The sequence below is a fragment of the Arvicola amphibius genome, chromosome 1, assembly GCF_903992535.2.
Source record: "Arvicola amphibius chromosome 1, mArvAmp1.2, whole genome shotgun sequence".
NCBI lineage: Eukaryota > Metazoa > Chordata > Mammalia > Rodentia > Cricetidae > Arvicola > Arvicola amphibius.
Genome location: NC_052047.1, coordinates 164887581 through 164914081, shown reverse-complemented (window position 1 = coordinate 164914081; position 26501 = coordinate 164887581). Strand labels below are relative to the sequence as shown.

The 26501-nt window shown below is 41.2% G+C and overlaps 1 protein-coding gene across 1 annotated transcript in view; it reads left to right on the top strand.

Annotated features, from left to right (window-relative positions):
* The window catches only part of C1H9orf135 (chromosome 1 C9orf135 homolog), a 94664-nt gene that overhangs the window by 24597 nt on the left and 43566 nt on the right, over positions 1 to 26501 (top strand). Inside the window, exon 2 of the mRNA XM_038317774.1 lies at positions 7581 to 7686. Coding sequence (XP_038173702.1) covers positions 7581 to 7686 — 106 coding nt within the window. The remainder of the gene's footprint in view (positions 1 to 7580; positions 7687 to 26501) is intronic.

The window sequence follows — 26501 nt, the reverse complement described above, 5'->3', positions numbered from 1 at the left end:
GATGTCTGGTAAGTTCATTTGAGTAATGATATCTGTGAGTTCTCTTATTTCTCTGTTAAGTTTCTATCTGCAGGCCTGTCCAGTGGGGAGAGTGGGATATTGAAGTCGCTATAAGTGTGTGGGCCTTGATGTGTGAGTTAAGTTTTAGCAATGCTTCCTTTATAAATATGGGTGTTGCTACCTCTCTTCCTGATGATTCTGGACCAGGGTCAAGGGCCTCTGCTACACGCTCCCTCTGTCTCTGAACCTGGTCCTACACTCCCTCTCTCTCAGGTCAAAACAAAATTCTATTTTCAATAACAGGAAAATAGAGGGAAAATAGCCATAGCTACCAGGTTTGCTTGGTAGAACACAGTCTTTTAGAGAAATAGCTCATTTTTTAAACAAGACTTTTTTAATTGATTCATTGGGAATTTCATATTATGACCTCAATCCTACTCTTTTTCTAGTCCCTCCATGTCTGTCCTCCTCCCTTGTATTCTCTCCTCTGAAAAGAAAATAAAAATAGATAAAACAAAACAAAGCAAAACAGAAAAACACTTCTCTCCTCCCTCTTTCTCACCTCTTCATCACACATTCCTTTGTCTTAGTGGTCTTGGGAGCTGTGGTGTGTCATGAAGTACACCCTCCTGCCCAAACAGCTCTACTTGCAAATGTTCATTGCATTGAGTTGTTGGTCAGGTTCAAAGCTTCTGTCATATATTGACTACTGGGCCCTCACTGAAACTTCTCTCAGTTATCCTCCAGCTGAGTCATGGAGATCCTGTGGCTATGATTCCCCAGGACAAGACTGGTTCCTTTATGAGTTCCAGCAGACACAGATGGGGTAGATGTTGAGGTGGGCCAACTCAAAGCCCTGGATGTGGTCTTGGGTGGTTGCTGAATTGGTTAGTCCTGGTCTCCAACATGACCACACTTCTCAGGCAAGGGTCACAGCCACCTCTTCTGTGCACAGGTTATTGGGGCCAGTTCTTCCTCCCTGCTCATGGTGAGGGGTGGGGCCAACTCTCCCATTATGGCAGCTGGTGAGGGATGGAAGCAGTTCTCCCATGGCTGGGCCACTGGGGCCATTTCTCCCAGGGCTGATGAGAGGTGGGGACATCTCTACACAGAACTCAGACATCAGCATGACTTCGGGAGGCAGTCCAGACCAACGGCATCCACATGAACCCCAGTTGGTAACATGTTCCACGGACATCATCACAGATCCTGGCTGTAGTAGGGTCATGCCCTTGGCTACAGCTTGGTCCTAAACCATCACCATGGCCTTGAGAGGCAGCACATGCCACTCAGATTAGTATGGTCCCAGCAACCCCATAGACTTTGGACAACAACATATGCTCATTCTTTTAAAATTAAATTTCATTGTGTGTTTTCATTGTACACTGAGTTTCATGAGGACATTTTCTTATAAACATGTGATACTTATTTAAGCATGTTCTCCACAATCCCCCTTTCCTCTTTGTCCTCTTTTTCTGTTTGTTTCCTTTGTTCCTCTAGACAGTTTGCTTCTACTTTCATGTCATATGTATGTGACTTTATCTATCCATGTAGAATCTAGGAATAAAGAAATGAGAGAAAGAATATATATATTAACATTGGCTTCATTTGGCTAATATGATTACCTCCAGTTGTCTCTGTCTTCCTATAACAGTTTAGCTTCACTCCCTACGGCTGGTCCATTCCTCTGCTACTGGACACCTGAGCTGATTTCATGACTTCGCTATTGTGAACGGCACTGCAGTGAACACTGGTGTGCACGTGTCTCTGTGATGTGTTCACTTAGAGTCCACTGAACAGAAACCCAGGAGTGATAGGAACAGATCACACAGTGGTTTCATTCCTAAGTTTTGACAGTGTCCACTCTGGCTTCCATAGTGACTGGACTCGTTTGCACTCTCCCCAGCAGTGTGTGAAGGCTCCCTGTCCACATCTTTGCTAGCATTTGTGGCTGTCATTCTACTCTGATGAGACAGGATGCCAGTGTAGTTCCAATTTGCATTTCTATGGTGCCTGGCCAAGTTGAATGTCTGCTTTTCCATGTGTTTATTGATCACTTTCTTTTTAACTTTGGAGAACTGCCTATTTCATTGTTTTGTTGTTTGAGTTCCTGTTGTTGGGATTTTTGAGTTCTTTGTATATGCTACATAATATTACTCCTTCGTCAGATGAATGGATGCTAAAGATTCTCCCATACTTCACTTGATGAGCTATTTCCAATTGACAAATGGGAATGAGAACATGAAATTAATAAGCTTTAGTCTTATTTCTTGAGTGACTAGAGCCCTGATGATAAAGCCTTTGCCTATTCCATGAAGGATTTCCTCTAATAATTTCAGAATTTTATGTGTTATATTTGAAGTCTTTTATATATTTGGAATTGATTTTTGTGCTGAATGAGAGATAAGGATCCGATTTCTTTTTTTATAGTAGACACCCAGCTCTCCCAGCCTCATTTGTTGAATGATTGTCTTTCTTGCCCTAATGTGTGTTTTTGCTATCTTTGTCAAGAATCAGGTTCTTGGAGCTGTGTGGGTTTATATCTATAATGTCCTACATACCTGCTTTTGTGCCAGTACCATGCATGTTACCTTTTGCTACTCTGCCTCTACATTACAGCCTGAAATCACATATGGCAATGCCCTTCGCTGAGAATTACTTTGACTACACAGAGTCTTTTGTGTTTACATGACTTTTTAATGACATATGTTGTATTATACTTAGGATTGTTAAAATAGTTCCATGTTGAAAAGAAGCCAGACTACTCTGTTGCTTTCCTGTGAGTGCTTTTATATATTTTATATAAAATCTTCATAATAACATAATGAACTAAAGACAAACATTTCTCATTTATTAAGTTTGAGTTTAAAAATGAGTCTAAGAACTTAAAAAAGCTTCTGGTTTTAGAACCAGGACAGCTCCCAGATTTGGAACACTTTCTATTATTTCAAAGTAGTCCAATCCACATACCAAAATGTGCTGCCCTTATTTCACAACAACATCCGTGTCCTTTGTCTTGACTACAAGATGGATCAAGGTTTTGTAGAGCTTATGCGTTTGAAGCAAAGTGGGTAAGGTTTTGATTATGTTCTGCTAGTTTCTGAAATACTCTTCAGAATTTAATATTTACACTGTGAATCAGTTTTATCTAAAAAGAATTTTAATATCGTCTGTTAATTAAATTTGTTCTTTGACATTTCCATCATGTATAAAATGCAGTTTAATTCTTCTCCTGCCCCACTCCTGTGAACTTCCCCTCTTCCCAACAAGCCTGTTCCCCACATTCATGACCTTTTGTTTTGTTTTGTGATCCATTGAGTTTAAATAAAGCTGTTGTTATGACCATGGGTTTGGAATTATCTGCTGGAGCCTGGTGGACTCACCAGTGAGTATGCAATCGCAGACAATGATTCTCTGTCATAGACTCTTCAGGAGGGAGAGCTAAGGCTCCATGAACACGCTGTCTAGGTTTGTATCAACTTGACACAAGATAGAGTCATCAGAAAGAAGGGACCCCCAAGTGAGAAAATGCCTCCCTAAGATTGGGCTGTAGGTAAGCCTGTGGGGCATTTTCTTAGTGTTTGATGCCACTCCTGGGGTGGTGGTCCTGGGTTCTATAAGAAAGAAGACTGAACAAGCCATGGAGAGCAAGCCAGTGAGTAGTACCCCTCCATAGCCTCTGTGTCAGCTCCTGCCTGTGTGAGTTCCGGTTCTGACTTCCATCAGTGAGGAACAGTGCTGTGGAAGAGCAAGCCACATGAGCCCTTTCCTCTCCAAGTTATTTTTGGTCATGGTGTTTATCACAGTGATAGTAACCCTAATTGAACCAATGAGTTTCCTATCCCTCCATCATACTATTGACAAAGCCAGTCTTGCTCAGGCTCCAGTGGGAGGAATCATGGCAGCTGTAAATTCAAAATTTCAATGGCTATGCCATGCCCTGATAGTGGCACTGTACAGCTTTTCTCCCTGTTATCCATGTCACATTTTTTTTTTATCCTTTTTTCTGTGATGTTCCCTAGCCTGGAATTTAGTGGCATAGAACACCTATATTCAAACGCCTTTGGCCTTGAGCTAATTGCAGACTAGCTCCTTTCAGATTCACATCTGGACGGAGACCTGTGAAAGACCCTGGACCTGACCAGCAGGGCTGGCCAGTGACAGTCTTTTTGGTAATCCAAGGGTAGCACCTTTTCAAACACGATTAAATTTACTCAATTTGAAAGAACATAGGATTGCTTTTTTTAATGGTGACTTTTTATGTTAAAGATCTTATTCTTAGAGTTGATGGATGACTGTTTGTTTTGGATGTTCTCTTCAAATACTTGAAATGGGTCCCACCCATTTCCGGGGAAGACTGACTGCTCTGGGAAGCGCTTTTGTTTGAGTGAGAGATCCGTCTGTTCTCCACAGCTGTCTCAACCTCTGTGCTAATGGCATGTGTTTCCAGTTGTTTCTTTTTGTGGTGGGCACTTACCTGAACATCATGAGAGTTCAGCAGTGTTATTGGCAGCTTCTTGCTCGGTCCTGGCAGCATGCCACTCTACCTAGATTCCACAGCTAAAACTGTGTTTGGTTTTGCTTTGGAGGCAGAGCCTCACTTAGGCTGTCTTCACACACATCAGTCCTCTGCCCTCGGACTGCAGTAGCCAAGATTACAGATGTGTGCCTAATGTGTTGTGAACTCAGCTTAGAGCATCGGTGACGCCGGCTCTTTAACAATGAAATGTGTGGGAAAAGATGGTGCTTTCAGTGAAGGTGTGTGGGCGAAACATGTCGAGGCTGGACCCCAACATTAAGGTGCTGGGGATACGGGGTGTGTACATCAGAAATATAAAACTGGACCCAATCTCACCAAACGTATAAAAACAAACAAACAAACAAACCCAACACGCAAACAAACAACAACAGAAAGCAAACAAGCAAACAGAAAACAGCTGCAAATGGATGAAAAATCCCAGTATGGTAGCATGTGCCTGTAGTCCCAGCACTCAGCAGCCCCAACCGAAAGGACCAGGAGTTCGAGACCAGCCTTGTCTCTAAAAACACAGAAACAAAAATAGTTTTAAAAAAATTAAAGATTTAATTATAACACCTGAAGTTTTAAACTACTTGAAGGAAAAAGTTTTATTGTTACTCTGGTGGTTTGAATAGATATGGCCCCCATAGACTCAAGTGTTAATGCTTGGCCCATAGGGAGTGGCACTATTAGGAGTAGTGGCCTTGTTGGAGTGGATGTGGTCTTGGAGGAAATATGTCACTATGGAGGCAGGGTTTGAGGTCTTTTAAGCTCAAGTCTGGCCATTGTAACACAGTCTTTCCTTCTGCTGCCTGTGGATCAAGATGGAGCACTCTCAGCTCCGTCTCTGGCACCATGTCTGCCTGCACACCTTCATGTCTTACCACGATGATAATGGACTAAACCTTTGAAGCTGTAAGCCAGTCCCAATAAAATGTTTTGCTTTATAAAAATTGTCATGGTCATGGTGTCTCTTTACAGCAATAGAAACCCTAAGCTTCTGTGATCAAAGACCCGACAAAGGCAACTTAAGAAAGTTTGTTGTGTCTCACAGTTCAGGGAGATACTGTATATTATACAAGAGGAGGCATGGGACAGGGGGATAAGGGAGTGAGGAGAGGTTTAGAACATGAACTCTGACTGGTCATCGCACATCTTCAGCTAGAAATGGAGAGCAGACAGGAAGTAGGGTCTAGATGTCAAAACTTAGGGCCAACTGCCATGACTGTAAGCACCCACCTCCTAAAATGTTCTATAATTTTCCAAACAGTTGAGGACCAAACGTTCAAACACATGATCCTATTGCAGAATTTTATACTCAGACCACAATTCTGGGTAATTTATAAAACGAAAGCTCATAGCTCTTAAGGTTGGAAGTTCAAGACCAGGTGATTGCACCTGCCAAGGACCCTAGGCCTCATTACAGCATGGCTAAGCAGAAGGATCAGATAAGAATAGAAGAGGCAAGTGTAAGGGGCGGTTCTCCATAAGTCTGCTCTCAAGATAGCTAATCCAGTCTCTCAAGAATGAGAATTTACCTAGTATTACCAAAACTCTCTTCATTATGGTTTCTATTGCTGTGAAGATGCACTGTGACCATGGCAACTCTTACAAAGGAAAACATTTAACTGGGGTGGCTTACAGTTCAGAGTTTAAGCCATGATCATCATGGTGGGACATCGGGGGGGGGGCATGCAGGCAGGCATGATGCTGGAAAAGAAGCTAAGAGTCTTACATCTTGACCCACAGACAACTGGAAGTGAACTGAGACACCAGACAGAGCTTGAGCATAGATGCCCTCAAAGCCCACCTCCACAGTGACACGCTTTCTCTAGCAAAGCCATAGCTCCTAGTAGTGCCACTCCTATGAGCTTGTGAGGGCCAATTACATTCAACCTGCCACACTAACTCAGTAAGGAAAGGTTCCAATACACCTCAAAGACCTAGTTGCCTCTTCTCAGGCCGATCTCCCAGCACTTCCACTGAGGAAATCTAATGTATTTTTCATTAGTTTCAGAGGGAATATACCATTTTCAAATCTCACCAAGTGAGGTCTTACTGATCTCAGCTGAGTAAACAGATGATTGGATGTGCTTTTGAGTATCCCATGCACAGTCCCTGCCTTGCATCCCTGAGGGTCCCTTCTGCCGATGCTTGGTCTCAACTTCCTTTGTGCAATCTAAAACAGCTATAGGAAAATTGACTTCGCTTGTCAACCACAACGCTTTCTTGTCATTTATCACACCAAATCTCTCTTTCTCTTCCCCCCTCCTTTTAAAGTTAGCCCTAACCTCCTCTTAGCCAAGATGACTGGAATACTTTTTCCTCTTCCACACATACTTTAAGAAGTGGGGCTTTGTGGCTGGAAAGTTGGCTCAGCAGTTAAGAGCACTGGCTGCTCTTTCAGAGGTCCTGAGTTCAATTTCCAGCAACCCCATGGTGGCTCACAATTATAGTGGAATCTGATGCTCTCTTCCGGCATGAACTCATACATGCAGATAAAGCACTAGAGCACTCATGTACATAAATAAATCTCTAATAAAAAAAAAAAACGAAGGGGGTCTTTGTCGCTTCGTTTTTAGCTGGTGGTTATCAGTTTCCTCGGGGGTTCTTTGGAAACTGGGACCACGCAGGTTATCAATCATGCAGCCTGCCTTGTTTGAGAAACAACATAATTAAAATTCACGGTAGAGAGACTTTCTAAAGTGACAAGTTGCTTTTTAAAGCTATTCCCATATCTTATTTTTGAATTTACTGTCAGTAATTAATTTACATTATTAAATCAGATTCAGTTCACTGGAGCTACTGAATAATTACTGTGTTAGTTAAGCAGTGTTTCTATGACAGTGTATGTTTTTATTGAATGTGCCAAGTTACTTTTAGGGAGTAGTCTCAGAGTTCCTTGAAAAAGGGGTGAGAAATACATCATCCATCATAAATTTGACAAATTTATGATTAAGCGAATAGCATGAAATATATCAAATTTAAAGTTTTTAAAAATCAATGCATGGTCAATAAGGATTTTTCCTAGTAATGTTTTAATACTTTTTTTTCCCTGAAGGCACCGTGACAGAGAAGCTTTCCCCAAAGATTATGATATAGAGGGTCCTGAGACAGTGAAGAAACTGTGTAATTCAACATATTGGCGGTTTGGAACTGACTGTCCAGTAAGTAGCTGCTGTTAAATTTCTTTTGCTGAAATCTCTGTCATTTTGAAACAGTGAAAAGTATTTTCTCCCAATGCTGTTAGTCACTAGTGACATTAATTAGGTGGCTTGGTTGCAGTACACTTAGCAAACCACTTAAGGTTATTGGCTGAATTAGACGCAACAAAGTGCTTAGCATGCTGCCTGACTGTATTAGTTAGCTTTCTGCTGCTAATAAAAAAATATCGGACACAGGCTACAATGAAGCCAAGACGTTTATTTCGATTCCCATTTCTGGAGGCTTAAGTCCAAAATCAGGTCACCCCACTGGTCTGATAAGAGTGGCATGTCATTGGGGGGAATGCATGTCAGGGTAAGTAGCCACATTTTAGGGCAGGAATAAGAGGGAAAGTGAAACGGGGCCACCCAATCTCTTTTGAGAGTATACCCTCAGGGGCCTGATGGCTCCCTATCAAAGGAGTCGCTCACCTCTTTAAAATCCCAGGTGCCTGGCGGTTCTACCAGCGTGGGAGGATGCAGTGCTATGCTGCAGCCCTAGGATCTTGGTGGGACAGTAGCATCTTGCTGGATACCTCCATCTTCCAGAATAATCCTGTGAAACGGGTTTATCTCCATTTTATAGTGGCAGGGAGAGAGTCTCCTGAGAGCTGAGCTGTTCATTCAGAGTCACACAGCCAGGGAATGGGAAGGTGAAGTTTGAACCAAGGTCTCTGAATGTTTTCCTTTTTATATACTTTTCTCGCGGTAGGTGTTACAAGAAATTAAACCTGCTATTAATAGGATCACAAAATTTTGGGATCCAGTGACAGAATATGCATCGTCTAAACAATTCCTATTTGAATCAGGCAGAGTGGGTTAATGCTTGTCTGCCTGAGTATCTGTCTAGTCAACATAAACTTAGCAGCCTAAAAACTCCTTGTTTTTAGGAGAGCATTTGATGCATGTCATAAGGACCAGTGTTAAGATCTCACTACCTATACAACAAGCGGGGCACCTGTCACTCACCTGTAACTCCAGCTCCGGGGGAGACAGAAACAAGATCAGCTTTGCCAGAAAGAAAGAAGTGAACTCCAGTATCAGGAGTCCCTGTTTTTCCCAAAGTTTTGGCAGAGGCCTAAGTCTGGAGTGCTTTTTATTTATTTATTTATTTTTTTCCGAGCTAGTATTTCATGTAGTCCTGGCTGGCCTCACACTTCCTATGTAACTGAGGATGACCTTGAACCTCTGATCTTTCTTTCCACTTCCCACTATATTCACCTATGAATGCCCTTGATATTTGTCCAGAAGCACAGAACCTAAGAAGCTGGTCTGCCTAGGCAGGACCATCTGAGACGTCCAAACCAGAGTAAATCACTACTGCCTGTTAGGTTTTTGGAGAGGCTGCCAAACTATTTGAAAGGGGATTCGTTTACCTGAGGATTGCTAGTTCAGAGAGACATGTGTCCTGACATTTCAAAAATGTAGGACCCTCATCGGTGACACTATCTTGAGAACTTTAGGGAGGGGTGCTATGCCTAACGTGGCAGAACGGAAGCGAGATGGAGCCAGATGCCCTCAGAGTTGCCAAGTATCTCTAAATGTGTTGGCCTGGACGAGTCACAAGATAAAACCTGCTGGAGGCCTCTGAGGAAAACTGTAGGACCAGGGATGAGAGCCAGCAACCCAGCACAGGAGACACACTAAATGCCAGCACTCGGGAGGGGAATCGCTGTTGCTGCAGTGCTAGGCCAGAGGACTAGCGGTGTGCTGCAGTATCTTCCTAAGCGAGCACACTGTCTCCAGAGTCCAGTCAGAGGCGTGTGGCCACAGCAGGAAGAACTGTCTGGTGTTACCATGCTGGGAAGGAACAGTGAGTCACCCTAAACCCTCAACAGGTAGCAATGGGAACTTCGGAATAATATAGAAGAATAGAAGGAGGGGCCAAGAAGTATGGGTAGTCAGTCTTGGTCAAACTGTGGTCCTGTTGATCATGATCTCAGGTCTGGCTCCATGAGGTCCTGCTGGCACAAGGGAAATCATTATGGCACGAAGGGTGGTAGTTCGCTTCCAGTCATGAAGTGACTGCTTCTGCCCGGAAGTGGGGGGCCAGACTGTTAGTCATAGCGTGTAGGCAGCAGGGCTACTGCTGTGGGGATTTGAGATAAGCTGGGAAGGACTCAGATCATAAGCTGTGGCAGTAAAACATAATCGGTCAAGACAATGTCTGAGTCTTCCCCTCAGGGAAAGAAATGATGAATGAGTCTGCCTCGATTTGGGCTTAAAGGCCATCTTCTAGTAAAGACAGACCAGGTTCATGGCTTTTTATGATTAGACCTCTGTTTCTCAAGCATTGGGCTGTGCTGCACCTTTAACTTTAACTACAAATGGCTCTGTACTCTCTGCCTCTTGGTAAACTTGCCAAACCCCCATTTGGAAACCACCTACCCCTGAGCTATAAAAACCTTATCTTCCCCACAGCCAGTGCTGACATCTTGGACCCCTGCCTCATGGGGAGGCAGCCCATGTTCACAAATAAAAAGCTTGCTTTAATTCATGGCTTACTTTAATTTGCCATGGTGATTTGGGTCTTTCTCCTCACATCTTTGGGACTGACATAAAGAACATGTTAGACGGTGTTCTGGCTCCCTTGTTTGAGCCTGGGAAGGAGTGGATAGGGAGCCAGAGGTGGCACTCTGCCTGTCTCCAGCAAGTAGCAACTGGAGATGCTTAGTTAAAGAATGCCCAAAAGCAATCTCAAAAATGTCCTAGGACAGGAGTTGATTTTGAATGTCAGCCAAACTCATGCGCTGTGGCTCTTGTCGGGGGAGTAAGGGCCATGTAACATTCCGTCTTTCCACCCAGTCTCTCCCCTTCAACTAGACCTGGCTGCATCCATGAGTAGAGAAGAGAGAGGGCAGAGCCCTGTCCTTGCGGTTCTACACTCCCAGGCCTGTAGCTCTCAGATGAGAAAGGGGTATTTGGAGCAATAAATAAAAGTGCTGATGTCACTGAACTAGGTACTTTCATAAATGGAATTATAATCTTTTGGAGACTTGAATGTTGTTTCTGTCCTGTCATGTTCCACAGCCTTTCAGCCCCAAAGCAACACACAGAATTCTACATTAATTATAGACTGGTTGGCCAATAGCTCAGGCTTCTTATTAACTAATTCTTGCATCTTATATTAGCCCATAATTCTTGTCTATGTTAGCCACGTGGCTTGGTACCTTTCCAGTGAAGCAGTCACACCTTGCTTCCTCTCTGTCTGGAGGACGACTGCAGACAGCGTCTTTCCTCTTCCCAGCATTCTCCTGTTCTCATTGCTCACCTCTACTTCCTGTCTGGTTGCCCCACATATACTTCCTGCCTGGTTGCCCCACATATACTTCCTGCCTGGATACTGGCCAATAAACGTTTTATTAAAAGTAATACAAGTGACAGGATAAAAGACCATTGTCCCACAGCACTTGAAGGGCCCAGAAAAGCTGCAATACTTTTTTTTGTCCTAAGAATTCTATCAAATTAAAGATGAGAAGGCACAGGGTGTGGTGGGCTGAAGGGGCAGCTTGGCCAAAACAGTGTTGTGGCTCGTCCTGTCAGAGTTCAGTGTGATAGCTCAGTTCAAAAGGAAAAGCATCTGGCTTCATCCTCCATATGACTTAGGCATGAAGCATCTGTGACCTGTATTATACCAGAAGAAAGTTGAGACCATGTGGAATCAATCATTGTTCACGGTCAAATATCTAAACAGTATATTCAAGTTGGCACTAAAGTCTAATGTCTGAAATATTGCTGCTGTGAGGAACAGCTGCGGGGAATCCACGGAATTGGTGAACTAATCACTCACTTGACTTTTCTATCTGAGGGAGTAAAACTTAATTCTCTGGGGCTAGTGAGAAAGGGAAGGGAAACACACACACACACACACACACACACACACACACACACACCACACACCTCCACCATGTCAGGATCTCACCTTGGGTGCTGATTCTTGACAAGCCTTCAGCAGGTCAGAGAAACCAAAGAGGAGATACAGAGCAGGTGAACTGCTAGACAGGAAAACAGACACACGAGGGCTTTTTTGAGGGGCAAAGCTTAGTTCTTCACTTTGTCATTTCTGATGCTTGTGCTCTATTCTTTTTCTGTTCCTCAACTCTGATGTTTCCCTTCTGTCTCTCTTGATGTCATTTTTCTAGATGCTTCCTGATGTCTTCCTTCTGCATCTTTCCTGGTGTTTTCCTTCTCTCCTGTCTTTTTTATTCCCCTTACAGCTTATAGATCCCAGGAAAGTCTTTTAAGGAGTATAAAAATTGAAATGTGGTTACATTCTATTTTTTAAGTGAATGATTGCAATTATTACAAGTAAAAGACAGCACGTTTTCCATATGCCTTACATGATTAAACATTTTACATATTACAGGTGAAAAGCAAGTTGTCTCAAGAACCCACCTGCATTCATACCAAAGCAACTTGTTATAGATTTAACAGAGTGTAAGCAAGCAAGCTATTTTTCGCAGCCAGTTCTTTTGCTGGCAGGCTGTATTTTGCAGTTACAAAGAAAGGAACAATTACTTTATTATTTGTCTCAAAGGGAAATCTTATAAAAAAAATTTTAAAGGAATCACAAATCTAAACTTTTAAATATAAAAAACAACCTGTCAGCTCTCTTTTAAATCATCAGGGTGCATACCCATTCATCAACAGTTTTCTATATTGGGAAGCTGAAGGCAGAAATGGGTGCAAGAAAATAATCATTGCCTTTGATTACCAATCCATCCTAGCAAGAAAGATACATTATCCAGCAATAGTCAGGCTGTCATTGTCCTTGTTTCTTAACCTCAATGAGTCCCTCACTCAACTATGTGCCTTTCTAAACCTTAAATTGTTCCCCAAGGTTTTCTACCTCAAAGCCATTAACAAAACACCTTGACCAAACCTAACAATTCTACATGCCTAAATTCTTTCTAAGGGTGGTTGAATCATTAATCTGCTCCAGCAGCAACACTTGGAAAAAGTCAATCACTATTATTTTAAGTATGAGTAACACTGCCCAGTGAGGGGCTAGAAGTCCCCTGAGAGTTTTCATGTGACCCATAGATGACGAGGGATGTGGTGATGTGAAGGGCAACAATCAGAGTTATGCTCAATAATGTCATGATGTCCTCAGGACTTGTAGTCCTCAGGGCTTTGCCTGTCCAAGGCTCACTCAGGCATGGCTGTGTCAACCACCCAGCCATTTTCCATGAGTTCTAATGCTGCTTGTTGGTCCCCTTTCATGACTCCTGACACAAAAATACTCTTCCAAGCTGCCACTTGCATTTGTCACACTGCTCCACAATGAGTTTGTTAGCTTGTTGATCTCCATACACTGCATCCTGACTGCTCTGTAATCTTGCTTGATATAATACACATTTCATTGTATATATCAAGATCTCTATCATCTATCTATAAATGCATATACATGTACATACATATACATGTATATACATATGTATCACAATATGTTGAGACTTTGATGTTTTGCACGTGAGCTTCAGCTTTGTCCCCTTCTCTCAAGTTATGTGTGCAAACACCCTGGCTAGCTCTTTCCCATCTGTTTCCCCCCACACTCCCCACCCAGAAAGCTTTCTTAACATTTTCCTTTTTTTGCAAGATTTCTGCTGAGTGGCTGACTCTTGTGTCCAAGAACATTTCTGTTTAGCTAGTTAAAAGTATGTATGCTTGAATTCCTTGGCTGCACGGATTACTGTGGGCATCAGTTATTTGTAGAAGTTTCCAACAGGACTCTGTCTGTATTTTGGTTAAGGCTCTAAGAACAAAACAAGTTTCATAAACTGAAGCTTGGGATCCAAGGTGCCCAAGAGGAGTTTGAGAATCTGGGTAAGGCTGTACTCTAGGTTCATCTGTAAAGCTCCTTATAGACACAAAAGCAGAAGAGGAGGGAGCTGGCTATGTGATTGTTAGGTTAACCAGAGCTCATGAGTCCAGGTCCTAAGATTACCTCCAGGGTTCAGGTCAAAAGCCACAACATACCGAAAGGAACTTAGAATAGTTCTAATCTGAGGGGTTATGGAATAACTCACACACATCAGCTCGAGTCATGCTCTTTATTCTTCTGTTAGCTCTAATTCTTCCTCTGCAGCTTCTTGTTCTCCTTTTTTCCAATTCTCTGTTTCAAATTTCCTCCGCTTTTATGTTCACCTAACTTAAATACACTTTTTTTTTAAACAGGAGGCTTGAAGCAATAGTAAAAAAATTTACAAGAGCTGCATCTCATTGGTCAAAAGCACATTCATTTGGGAGGGCAAAAAGGGCAGAGTCCTTTACCATGGCAACACAAAGTTTCAAGGTTTCTGGAGTAAGACTGGGCCCAGAGGGCAGGAGCGCAGTGTCCATTGAGACAAGCTTTGAGACTTGGTTGTTTATCAATTAAAGAACTGACATGATGTTTTTAGGATGCTTTGTGTTAGTAACCTTGGTTAGACACCTGTGTATGCACAAATTTAATTGATACTACTAATAAAAAACCTAGATTCAGATATTAGAGAATGAAAGCTGAAATATCAGAGAGACAGAGAAGCCATTCACTGCTCTGTTTCTTACCTCTACAAAATCCTCATACTGAAAGGGACTGAGCTCCTGTCTCTATGAATCCTCAGACTGAATGGGCTATCCTGTCTCTACAAGTCCTCAGACTGAATGCCTTGAACTCCTGTCTCCTCTTGTTTTATATTCCTCTCTCTGCCCAGCTATAGTCCTTCCTGTCTCTACCTCCTTACTGTTGGGATTAAAGGTGTGTGACTCCCAAATGCTGGGATTAAAGGTGGGAACCACCACCACTTGACTGCTCCTCACTACAAGTGTAGCTGAGGGTGGCCTTGAACTCACTGAGATCCATCTGTCTCTGTCTCCCAAATGCTGGGATTATAGGTATGTGCCACCACTTCCTGGCCTCTATGGCTAACTAGTGTAGCTAGCTCAGCATGCTGATCTATAAGGCAAGCTTTATTTGCTATAGCACAAACAAAATATCATCACACCTGGGACTCTGACCTTGTGCACTACTGTAAAGTTTTAAACTTATGATCTATTTACAGAAATATCTAATATAATTTGAATTTACCCTGAGGTAAAAATGAGCTAGTTGTGTGCAGTTTGTCTTAGAGGAGACATTTTTATTTTCTTGTGTTAGTCTGAATGAAAAGAACAAAGTAGGCTATTGAGTGCCTTACAATCCTCATAGGACAATAGATCTAGTTATGAAGCATATCCTAGTATATTTTTTACATATCAAAATCATACAGCTTAATGAGAAGTCATCTTCCTGACTATCTATGTATATGTGTGCCCATAAGATTGAGATGTAATCATGAGATTACACATACATATCATATGAAATTGCACACTACAATGCAGGTATGGGGGAGACACCATAGCTGCTTTAGCAAATGCAAAATTACAGACAAGAGCAACAGTTTCCAGAGTTGGCGGTCCTGCAAGCCATTCCTGGGTGGGATTCTCCTCCATCTAAGAATCATTCCTCTGGTGGGTTGACATCTGAATACCAGTTATCACCTGCTGTATGCTTCTATGGCCCTCAACACTAGGAGTGGAGTAAGGATGTCCTTGGGCCAAGAAGTGGCTTTTGTGAGTCAAGTATGTGCCACAAGGAAGGAAGAAATGACATGTGGTCATTTCAGAACCTGTCCTCATGTGTGATGGAAAGAAGACCACCTAGATTTCCAGGGTAGAAGCAAGGTATTATTTCATTTACATTTCTCAGAATTTTGTACAGGACTCCTGCACTGGCATAATTTCCATCCTCTCCCCCTTCTCCAACTCCTCCTGTTTTTCCCCACCTCAAATTCATGACCTGTGAAACGATATTTTAAAATCCTGCCAGAATCATCTTGCATCATGAGATATGAGACCTTTTATTCTTCCCAGAGAAGATCTCAAAGCTACCAAAGAATTCAAAGAAGGTCATCTTTTAATAGTTTTAAATGTCAGGAATGGATGGTAAAGCATAGACATCCCCAGAGGCAGCAAGAACTTGATCGCACCCTGCACTAATTATTAAGTCTGCCTCTCTTCTGCCCCACATCCCAATACCCTGCCATCAGCACCTCTCGTCCCCACTCACACAAGGGTGGTCTGGAGAGCAGGGACCAATTCCAAGAGGGCAGGAAGACAACTATGCCCCCCTGTCTCCATTGAAGCAGATCAGGCCAAAGCAACCCCAAGACAAAGATTCTTCAGCTTTAAACGAAATGTGACCTTTGTATAAGGGACTGAGCATGAAACCTACTTAGCAAGACTCTTCTTGGGAAAGAAACAGCCAGAACTGGTAGCCAGAAAAGTCCTGGGGCTAGTTTTCTATTTCACCAAGCATAAAAAAGGACCAGCTCCTCCAAATGAATGAGGAGGGGCAGTAGCTGGAGGAGGAAGGATGCTTGTTTTCCAGTTGATCCCAGGAAGAAGTCTTGTTTACAAAGATCAGTTACAGATTTGCATATAAAAGAGGAGCTCAGTCTCTGAACCCCCTCTGTTCTTCGTCAGCACTTTGGGTTTCTTTGCAGATCACCAACCATGTTTCAGACTTAGCTGTAGTCTGTCTCTCTCTACTAGAGTACAAGCTCTATAAATGTAGGATCATCACTCTGTTTGGTTCCTTTTAGAGCCCAATTCCTAAAGCAGTGCCCAGCACATTGAGTCTGTACTCAATACATGTTTATTGAAGGAAGGAAGGTAGGTAAGAAAAAAGGACTACATTAATTAACTATTATTATTATTATTATACTTATTTGTGTGTATATGTGTGTATATATACATACAAGGATACGCACACATACTTTTTACCTGGTGAGCCAACTCTGACGTTGAGGTGGGAGACACTGGATAAATAAAGACCACTTTTCAAGAAGTGGTTTGTGATTCCCCTTAAACTAAAGATCTTATGTATGTGGAATTACATAAAGTTCAAGAAGAAAGTAAGGCACCTGTTACCAGAGGTCTGAAGAGGAAGGGTGGGAGTGGGAGAGGGTGGAGAGAGTGAGTAACTTAGTATAAAGTGCCAGTACATAGGGGGAATGAGTGTTTGTGTCCTATTGCAAGGAAACAAGTTCATAGCAATGGGCTTTCACAATAAATAAAAAGAGAAGGTTCTGCAAGTCTTTAAAGATGAGGCAATGGATATAATAATTATGCAGATTTGGTCATTGTACAATGCAATGAGTTGAAACATCACAGCCTACAAATTCATACAATTAGTATTTGTCTGATAAAAATATTAAAGACTTTAAAAAGAATGACTAATATAGTTAAATATGAACTATGTTGGTGGGAAACATGGCATTGAAATTTAATGACTCTAAAGGGGAAATAAGAAGAAATAATTGTATCATATCTCAGACACTTGAGTATAACTCACTTGGTTAGTTCAGATATTTGCCTTTGACTTAGTAGATGGTAATTTACAGTGTGATCTTAAAGATGCTTCATGTGACTTAGCAGATGGTAATTTGCCATCTTAAAGATGCTATAGTCAAACTTTCTTTGAGTCACCAACTCCCAAATAATGATATGGAGACTTCTTTTTTTTTTTTTGGTTTTTCGAGACAGGGTTTCTCTGCAGCTTTTTTAGAGCCTGTCCTGGAACTAGCTCTTATAGACCAGGCTGGCCTCGAACTCACAGAGATCCGCCTGCCTCTGCCTCCCGAGTGCTGGGATTAAAGGCGTGCGCCACCATCGCCCGGCTGAGACTTCTTATTAAGAATGAAAGCTTGGCTTTAGCTTAGGCTTGTTCCCAATGAGCTCTTTGATTTTTTTTAATGACTAATTACTTTTATTTTAGGTGCATTGGTGTTTTGCCTGCACACATATCTATGTGAGGGTGTTAGATCCCCTGGAACTGGAGTTATAGACACCCAAATAGCTCTTAAAACTTAAATTAACCCATTTATATTAATCTATGTTCTGCAAGTGGCTCATTACCTCTCCTCAGTACTTAGCCATCTGATTTCCTCTGTGTCTCACTGCTAATTCCTCACAAAGTTCCTGCCTCTCTCCAGAAGTCCCACCTCCCCTCTCCTGTCTAACTATTGGCCATTTATCTACTTATAAAACCAATCAGAAGGTGCCTTTCCCCCTACATTGGGCACCTACTGGTGTTTTTAACTAAGTTTCTATCATTCTATTTACCAATAAAGATTTGGGAGTCAGATGTTAGAGTGAATACCTGTAGCTCAGGGAGGTCCAGTAGCAACTAGCTGACCTTCCTTTTGGGCCAGAGACCCATCAAGAAAGTATCTCTCCAGCCATCCCAATCCCCCCCCCAAAAAAAGACCGTGAAACTCTAAGTTCCTCCCTATTTCTTCCTGTGTGTCTCTCTATCCATATTCCTGGCTCTTCCATACTCTCTAGCGTTAATTCCTGTCAACTAGTTGCTGGTTCTGCCCCCTGTTCCAAGGTTGATTTTGTTAACTCAGTCTTGGGGTTTCACAATGTGATCAAATATCCTGCAACAAGATACCTCTTGTCTTCCTGCCCAAATATCTGAAGGAAGCACACAAACCAGAATCTTACAGACAAATCCCTTGAAGTGCCATTATCAAAGGAAGGCATTGGGCAGTGGGCTGCTGAGCCAGGGCCACCTCTTGTTTCCTGCCTCTGCATCCTCCTAATGTGAGGTTGATGGCAGCCTGCTGTGCATCCTCTCCTGGAACTCCTTTGGACCATCTTTCCTAGCATCAGTATAACTGCATCTGCCTTTCCTCTTTGAGGAGTTCTATATACATTTTGGCCCACTGAGTGGTCCTTGCCTGACTTCTGGTGCATCTGTGGGTTTAATTCTTTTACCAACTTTCTTCTCTGCAATTTCTAAGGATTTGGGACAGGGATGAAAGCAGGGCACCCATCATTTAGATCAGATCACTCGCCTTTGATGTCCCATTTAGGCACCAGTCACCAAGTCTTAATTTAGCACTGGTATGAACTAGTTTTCTTTTTAAACATATATCAGTTTGTTTAAACAGGGATAAGGGTTACAGTTCATTAATGGAACTTAAATGGTATCTGCAGACATACATACACGGTGGAACATACACATATCTGGAGTCTTTTGCCTCCACTATCTGTTTATATTGCTTCATGGAAGTATTCTTTCCATTATTCCTATAAAATCTTTAGTTTTAGAGGTAGGGGTAACATGAGAGGAGCACAGAAAGGAGAGGGGGGCTTGGAATAATACAAATATAGTACTCATATTTGGAATCCTTGAAAATTTAAATTTGAAAATTCAGCTCAGCATTGATCCACTTTCAACTTGCTTTTCCCCCATTGAGTCAATGCCTACACAAAGTAGAACATAATTTATTCCTAATATTTATTTCCTTTCCTTTATTTAAATATTTTATTTGTTTAAAATGATCTTACAGAACAACGTCTGGAGAGATGATAGCTCAGTGGTTAAAGCCCTTGCTGAAACCAGGTTCAATTCCCAGTACCCACACGACAGCTGACAACTTCCTAGAACTTGAGTTCTAGGAATTCATTGCTCTGACCTCCACAGGCACCAAGCACACACATGGTACACAGATAAACATGTAAGCAAAACACTTAAACACATCAAAATAAATAAACAACCAAGCACACACACGGTATACAAACATGTAAGCAAAGCACTTACAGACATCAAAATAAACAACCAAATAAAAACCAAAAGTAACAGGTTCACATGTGGTATTTTCATAATACTTAATTTAGCTATTTCTGTCTCTGTCCCACATTGTCTCCTCATTTCTGTCTCCTTTCTTTTCTTTTTTTAATATTTATTTATTTATTATGTATACAATATTCTGTCTATGTGTATGCCTGTAGGCCAGAAGAGGGCACCAGACCCCATTACAGATGGTTGTGAGCCACCATGTGGTTGCTGGGAATTGAACTCAGGTCCTTTGGAAGAGCAGGCAATGCTCTTAACCTCTGAGCCATCTCTCCAGCCCTTCTGTCTCCTTTCTTCACTGTTCCATTTTGCCTCATTCTTTTCTTTCCCCCACAGAGGTCTAGTGTCTTCCCTGTACCTTTCCTTGGAGCTACTTCTTTTTTCTTTATAATTTCATGGATTTCTTTCTAGTTTCCTGGCCTTTACATATTTACTCCCACCTAGATATAAATATTTAACAGTTATATGCTAGAATCTGCATATGAGAGAGAGCATATGGCATTTGTCTTTCTGAGCCTGGGAAACATTGATTAACACAATATTTTCCAGTTTCATGCTGTTTCTTGCTAGTTCCATTTTTCTTTGTGGTGGAATAAAATTCCAATATATATATAATGTATGTATGTATGTATGTATAATATCTGGTACAAGTACCATCAATTTTATGGTCAGATCATAAAAAGCCTATTGGTCGTGTTCCAATAATTAGAATATCAGATCGAAGTGATAAATTTCATGTAAGGCCAAAGCTTTTCTCTGTTAAGGTATGCAGATCACGCTGGGTCTGGACCAGACTGTGGAAGGGGATGGGATGGTGAAGTATAGGGTACGATTGACTGATTTTCTGTTTACCCCCCTGCTCTACTCCCCCCACCACCACTCCAGACAACTGAATAGCTAGAAGGTGCTTTGTAATTGTCTACTATCAATCCCTTAACCAAGACTATCTCATGACAGGCAGTGATTTTTTTTTATATTTCAGGATGATCAGAGAACAAAATAGAGATTACCCAGGATTTATTTATTTTAGGGGCAAGAAAACAAAACAAAACAGAGCAAACAAAAAACCAGAAAACATCTTATAAAAGCTTGCTTGAACATGTAGCAGGGAAAATGAAATATTTTTTCTGATTGTATTCTATGAATCTTATTTGTTCAAAGCTGTGCTGGTTTTACTGGGGAGGGGACCTTTGGAGGGTCCTTTGGGGGGGACCTTTGGAGGGTCCTTTGGGGGGACCTTTGGAGGGTCCTTTGGGGGGAACCTTTGGAGGGTCCTTTGGGGGGGACCTTTGGAGGGTCCTTTAGGTCCTGAGTGAAACTAGATGTGGAAGCAAAGCTAGGGTCTCCACGGGCAGCATAGCTGCTGAGAAACAAGAGTGGCCTTTTTGGTGATCTATTATCATTAGATATTTATTTATTTATTTATTTATTTTTTTATTTGTTTATTTTTTTTTTGCTTTCTCAAGAAAAGGCTTCTTTGTGTAGCCTTGGGTGTCCTGGAACAGAACTAGCTTTGTAGACCAGGCTGCCCTCGAACTCACAGAGATTATCCTGCCTCTGCCTCCCGAGAGCTAGGATTAAAGGCGTGCGCCACCACCACTGACTTTTTTTTTAAATAGTCAAAGCAGGTTGTGATTTTCCATTTTCAACTCTTTTTAATTAAAAATATTTAATTCAATACATTTTGATCATGTTTTCCGTTCCCTAACTTCTGCCAGTACTTCCCACTCCCTCCCCATCCAACTTTGTGTGTGCTCTCTTTCAAAAGCAAGCAAGCGAATGAACAGAAGTCACAAGGAACAAAAATAAAAACACAAGAAAAACCAAAAATTAAGTGGATAAATCCTACAAAACACAGAAACTAAAATCAACACAAATAGACAAAAGACCAATACAACAAAAGAATGCCAAAATACAGAAAAGTAAAACGTACACAAACATATCGTTGTGTTTCTTTTGCATTGGCCAGCTACTCCTGGGCATGAGTTATTATAGTTATTATACCTAGGGAAACTCTGTTGGAGAAAATCAGTTTTCCCTTTGCCAGCTGGTATTGATTACAGATATCTTTGTGACTAGGGGTGGGACCCTGTGTCCACTGGGACCCTGTCTGTCTTGGACTTATTCAGGTATTGAGCATGCTGCTACAGTTTCTGTGCATTCATGATAGGTCAGTCCTGTTGTGCCTAGAAGACACTGTTTCCTTAGAGTCATCTATGACCTCTGGCTTTTACAGCCCTTCTGCTCCTTTTCCTCCCTGACATTGTGAGGGGAGGGAGGAATTTGATGAATAAATCCTATTTATGACTGAGTGCTCCAAAGTCTCTTACTATCTTCACACTGTCTAGTTGTGGATCTCTGTGCTAACCCTAATTTACTTCAGAAAGCTTCTCTGATGTAGGCTGAGCAAGGCACTTATCTATGGGTTTAGTAGTATATTGTTAGGGATTTTTTTTATTGCTATGTTCCTATAGCAGAATTATAGTGGTAGAATTTCCTTAAGTCCCTGACCTATCTAATCTCAGGTCTTGGCTCTAGCAGAATGTGTTCTAGCTTATGGACTGGGCCTTAAATCCAATGGAAAGATTGTTGGTTACTACCATAACATTTGTGCTCCTGTTTCACCAGCATGTTTTGCAGGCAGGTCAGTTGTAGGTGTTTTGGGTTTGGAGTTGGGTGGATGATTATCTTTTTCCTCCAGTAGTGTGCAGAGTAACTTCCAGTATCATGAATGCTAGTAGTAAGGGTGAAGCTTCTAGTTAGGCATCAGATTGATTTCCCTGTGTTCAATGACATAACGTGTTGTCTTCAGTAATGGGGCCTTACCTGCAGTTGGAGAGAGCAACCCAAAGCCTTGGCAATAGCCTGTGATATTTGGGGGTTCCTTGAGGACTCTTGTAACCCATTCTTAGAACAGGAGGTTTTACTTGGTGGCATGAGATGTCTAGTTGTTGCATTTTCTTCCCTATTATTTGGTGACTCCACTTAGATTCCTTCTAAAGAAGCTTCCACAAGAGTTTTCCATATTATTTTTTCAAATGGCCTTTAGTGTTAGTTATCCCTCCCTATATTTCCTTCTTTACCCTTCTCTGTCACCCTCTCTATTTAATCCTGCTTTTCTAATTTCACCTTTATCACTCCATAACATTATATTTCATTTCCCCTTCCTAAAGAGATCCTCTACTCCCACCTGGTTCCTTACTAAGTACCTGACCTCTGTGGTTATGTAGATTGTAGCACACATATGAAAAGTTTACAAGTTAACATCCACATATAAGAGGAAATGTACATTAAATTGTCTTTTGGGGTTCGGGTCACCTCATTCAAGAAGACTGTTTTTAGCTCCACCCATTTGTCAGTAAATTTCATTTTTCATAGCTGAATAATATTCCATCTGCATACCTGTACCACATTTCATCGTCTCTATGTCAGCTGATGAATATGTAGGCTGTTTCCAATCTCTGCTTATTGTGAATGCAGAATCTCCTTATGATTCTCTGGATTTCCTCAGTTTCTATTGTAATTCCCCCTTTCATTTCTAATTGTATTAATTTGGATCTTCACTCTCTGCCTTCCTTGGTTAATTTGGCTAATGATTTGTCAGCTTTGCTGATTTTCACAGAGAACCAATTTTTCATTTTTTGTTTGTTTTGTTTTGTTTTTGTTTATTTGTTTCTATTCCATTTATTTCAGCCCTGAGTCTTTTCTTTCCATCTGCTCCTTTTGGGTATCATTTCTTTTTCTTGTTCTAGAGCTTTCAGGTGTGTCATTAAGTGGGTAGTATGAAATCTCTCTAGTTTTTATGTAGGCTTTCAATGCTGTGAACTTGCCTCTTAGAACCACCTTCATCATCATCCATAGGTGTGGGTATGTTGTGTTTTTATTTTTATCCATTTCTAAAACTTTTTTAATTTTCTTCTTGATTTCTGTGTTGACCCGATTTTCCTTCAGTAGTGAGTTGTTCAATTTCCATGAATTTGTAGACTTTCTGTTTCTTTTGTTGTCATTATCCAGCCTTTACGGTGGTCAGAAAGAATGCAGAGTGTTATTTCAATTTTCTTAGATGTTGATACTTTCTTTGTGTCTAAATATGTGGTCAATTTTGGAGAAAGTTCCATGAGCTACTGAAAAGAAAGACTATTCTTTGGTGTTCGGGTGGAATGTTCCATATGTCTCTGTTAGGTCCATTTGATTTATGGCATTATTTAATTCTGGTATTTCTCAGTGTAGTTTTTGTCTGGATGACCTGTCCACTGGTGAGAGTAGAATATTAAAGTCTCCCACCTTACTCTGTGAGAACCAAGATGTGCTTTCAGGTGTACTGGTGTTTTCATATGGACTTGGCTGTCCTTATGTTATAAACATAAATGTTCAGAATTGCAATATCCTTTGATAAATTTTTTAATGAATATGTAGTATTTTTCCTTATCTCTTCTGAGTAGTTTTAGTTTGAAATTTATTTTGCCAGACGTAAAATGGTGACACCTGTTTGCCTATTGTATCCATTTGCTTGGACTACCTGTTTCCTTTGTTTGTCCTTGAATGAATGAATGAATGAAATTTGTGCCCTAGCAATGCTGTAGCATGCATGGGCAGCCTGTATATGGCGGTTCTGTTGAACTTGTCCATATTGGGTTTAGTGGTCTAAGTTGATGAGGATCAGTGATCAGGTCTCTTCCTCAAGAGGGCACCAGCTCTCATTACAGATGGTTATGAGCCACTGTGTGGTTGCTGGGAATTGAACTCAGGTCCTTTGGAAGAGCAGGCAGTGCTCTTAACCGCTGAACTATCTCTTTTTCCTGAAGGTGATGCATATCCTTGATGATGAAGTGTCTTTCTTTGATCAGTAGAAAGATGGGTCCTAGTTTCTAATACAATCTGTGTTAGTCTGTGTCTTTTTATTGGGGGAATTGAGACCATTAATACTGAGTTATCAATGAGCTATATTTATTGATTTCTGTTATTTAGTTGTAATGGTATGTATTTTTCCCTCCCCTGTTATTTACTGGGATTATTTATTCCTTGTGTTCTCTTGAGTGTAGTTAACTTCTTCAAACAAAAATTTTCCTTCTATGACTTCTGTAGAGATGGATTTGTAGATAAATCCTGCTCAAATTTGTTTTCTAATCATAGGATGTTTTTCTTTTTTCGTCTATTGTGATTGACAGTTTTGCTGAATATAGTAGTCTGAGCTGGCATCTGTGGTCTCTTGAGTTTGTTAGAGCATCTGTCCAGGCCCTTCTGGAATTCAGTTTCCTTTGAAAAGCCAGGTGTTATTTTAATGTGACTGCCTTTATATGTAATTTGGTCTTTCTTGCTTTTATAATATCTTTTCTTTATCCTTTCTTTGTTTTTAACATTGAGTGTTTTAGTTATTATGTGTTGTAGGGAATATTTTTTTCTTCCTGTCTACGTGGTGTTCATTTGTACCTTGAAAGGCAATTTTTACTATTGAAGAAACTATTTTTCAAAACTATATCCTGTGCTTTCAACCTGTGTTTCTTCTCTTTTTTCTATCCCTATTATTTATAGGTTTTGTCTTTTTTATAGTGTCCCAGATTTCCTGAATGTCTAGTGCCTGGATTGTTTTTTTGATTTATCATTTTCTTTGACTGCAATATCTTTTTCTTCTACCTTGTCTCCAGAACCTGAAATTCTCTCTTCCATGCCTTGTAATATGTTCATGAGCTTATCTCTGAGGTTTTTATTTAACATTCTAAGGTTTTTATTTCCATTTTTATTTGTTTGGGTTTTCTTTAGTGTTTCTATTTCTTTGTTAAATATACTTTCATGTCTTGGAATATTTTCATTATTTCATTCAGCAGTTTGTGTTTTCATTAAGGCATTTATTCATATTTTTTTTGAAGTCCTTGAACATATTTGTAATTGTTATTTCAAACTCTTTGTCTTGTGCTTCAAATAAATTGCTTTTCTCCCAGCCTATTGCAATAGAGTTGCTGTATTCTTGAAGACACATGTTGGCTTGGTTGTTCATGTTTGTATTTTTGTGTGCTGGAATCTAAGTATCTGGAGTTATGATAACTGAGGTGTTTCCTGATGTGTAGGTATCTGGTCTTGTCTTTGTTGGGTGGGTGTTCTGTTTGCTTGTCATTGCCCACTCTGGACCCTAGGCAAATGTGATGGCTACCTGTGTGGTAGCTGGTAGAGAGCGTTTCTACAGGTCTTTAAGTAACACAAAGGAATGGAGATGGGCTAGAAATCAAGGCTGAGAAGAGCAGCAAGAAAGAGCTCATGGAATCCTGGGTGCACATCAAGAGGCAGAATCCCCAGGGGATGGAAGTGGAGTGGGAAGTGGGGTTCCTGGAGGCTACAGCAGGATTAAAAGGAATTCTGGAGCTTATGGAGTGAAATAGCTGGTGATTGTTTTTTCTTTTCTTTTCTTTTCCTTTCTTTTCTTTTCTCTTTCCTTTCTTCCCTCCCTCCCTCCCTCCCTCCCTCCCTCCCTCCCTCCCTCCCTCCCTCCCTCCCTCCCTCTCTCTCTCTCTCTCTCTCTCTCTCTCTCTCTCTCTCTCTCTCTCTTTCTTTCTTTTTGAGACGGGGTATCTCTGTAGCTTTGGAGCCTGTCCTGGAACTAGCTCTGTAGACCAGGCTGCCCTCAAACTCACAGAGATCTGCCTGCCTCTGCCTCTGAGTGCTGGGATTATAGGCATGTGCCACCACCACCTGGCTCTAGCTGGTGATTTTTAAATAGAGAATTTTTATAATATCTTGGTATTAGCTGGTGATGAAGATTTTTTTTTTTTTTGGTAATGATGCAAAAATCTTCATCCTTGATTAAAGTGCTATTTGACAGGCTCAAGTTACTGATCAAAGAGCTCATCTTTATTCCAGAGGTAACATGCTTCTCATGGAGACCACACAGAGCATTTGGGAAAGAACTAGATTTCAATGCTTTGGTCTCTTAGAGCTAAATGAACAAGTAATTGAAAAGAAGTGGCCAGAAGTATTTGGAGGGGGGAGGAATTTTCTGGAAAGAGAGTGAAGGTAGTGAGAGCACAGCTGAAAGGATGAACTCTAAGTTCGGGCCTTGAGGGTATAACCTGGAGAACAAAAGTGTTCCCTGAAGGCTGGAGTTTCGCTCATACTTGCC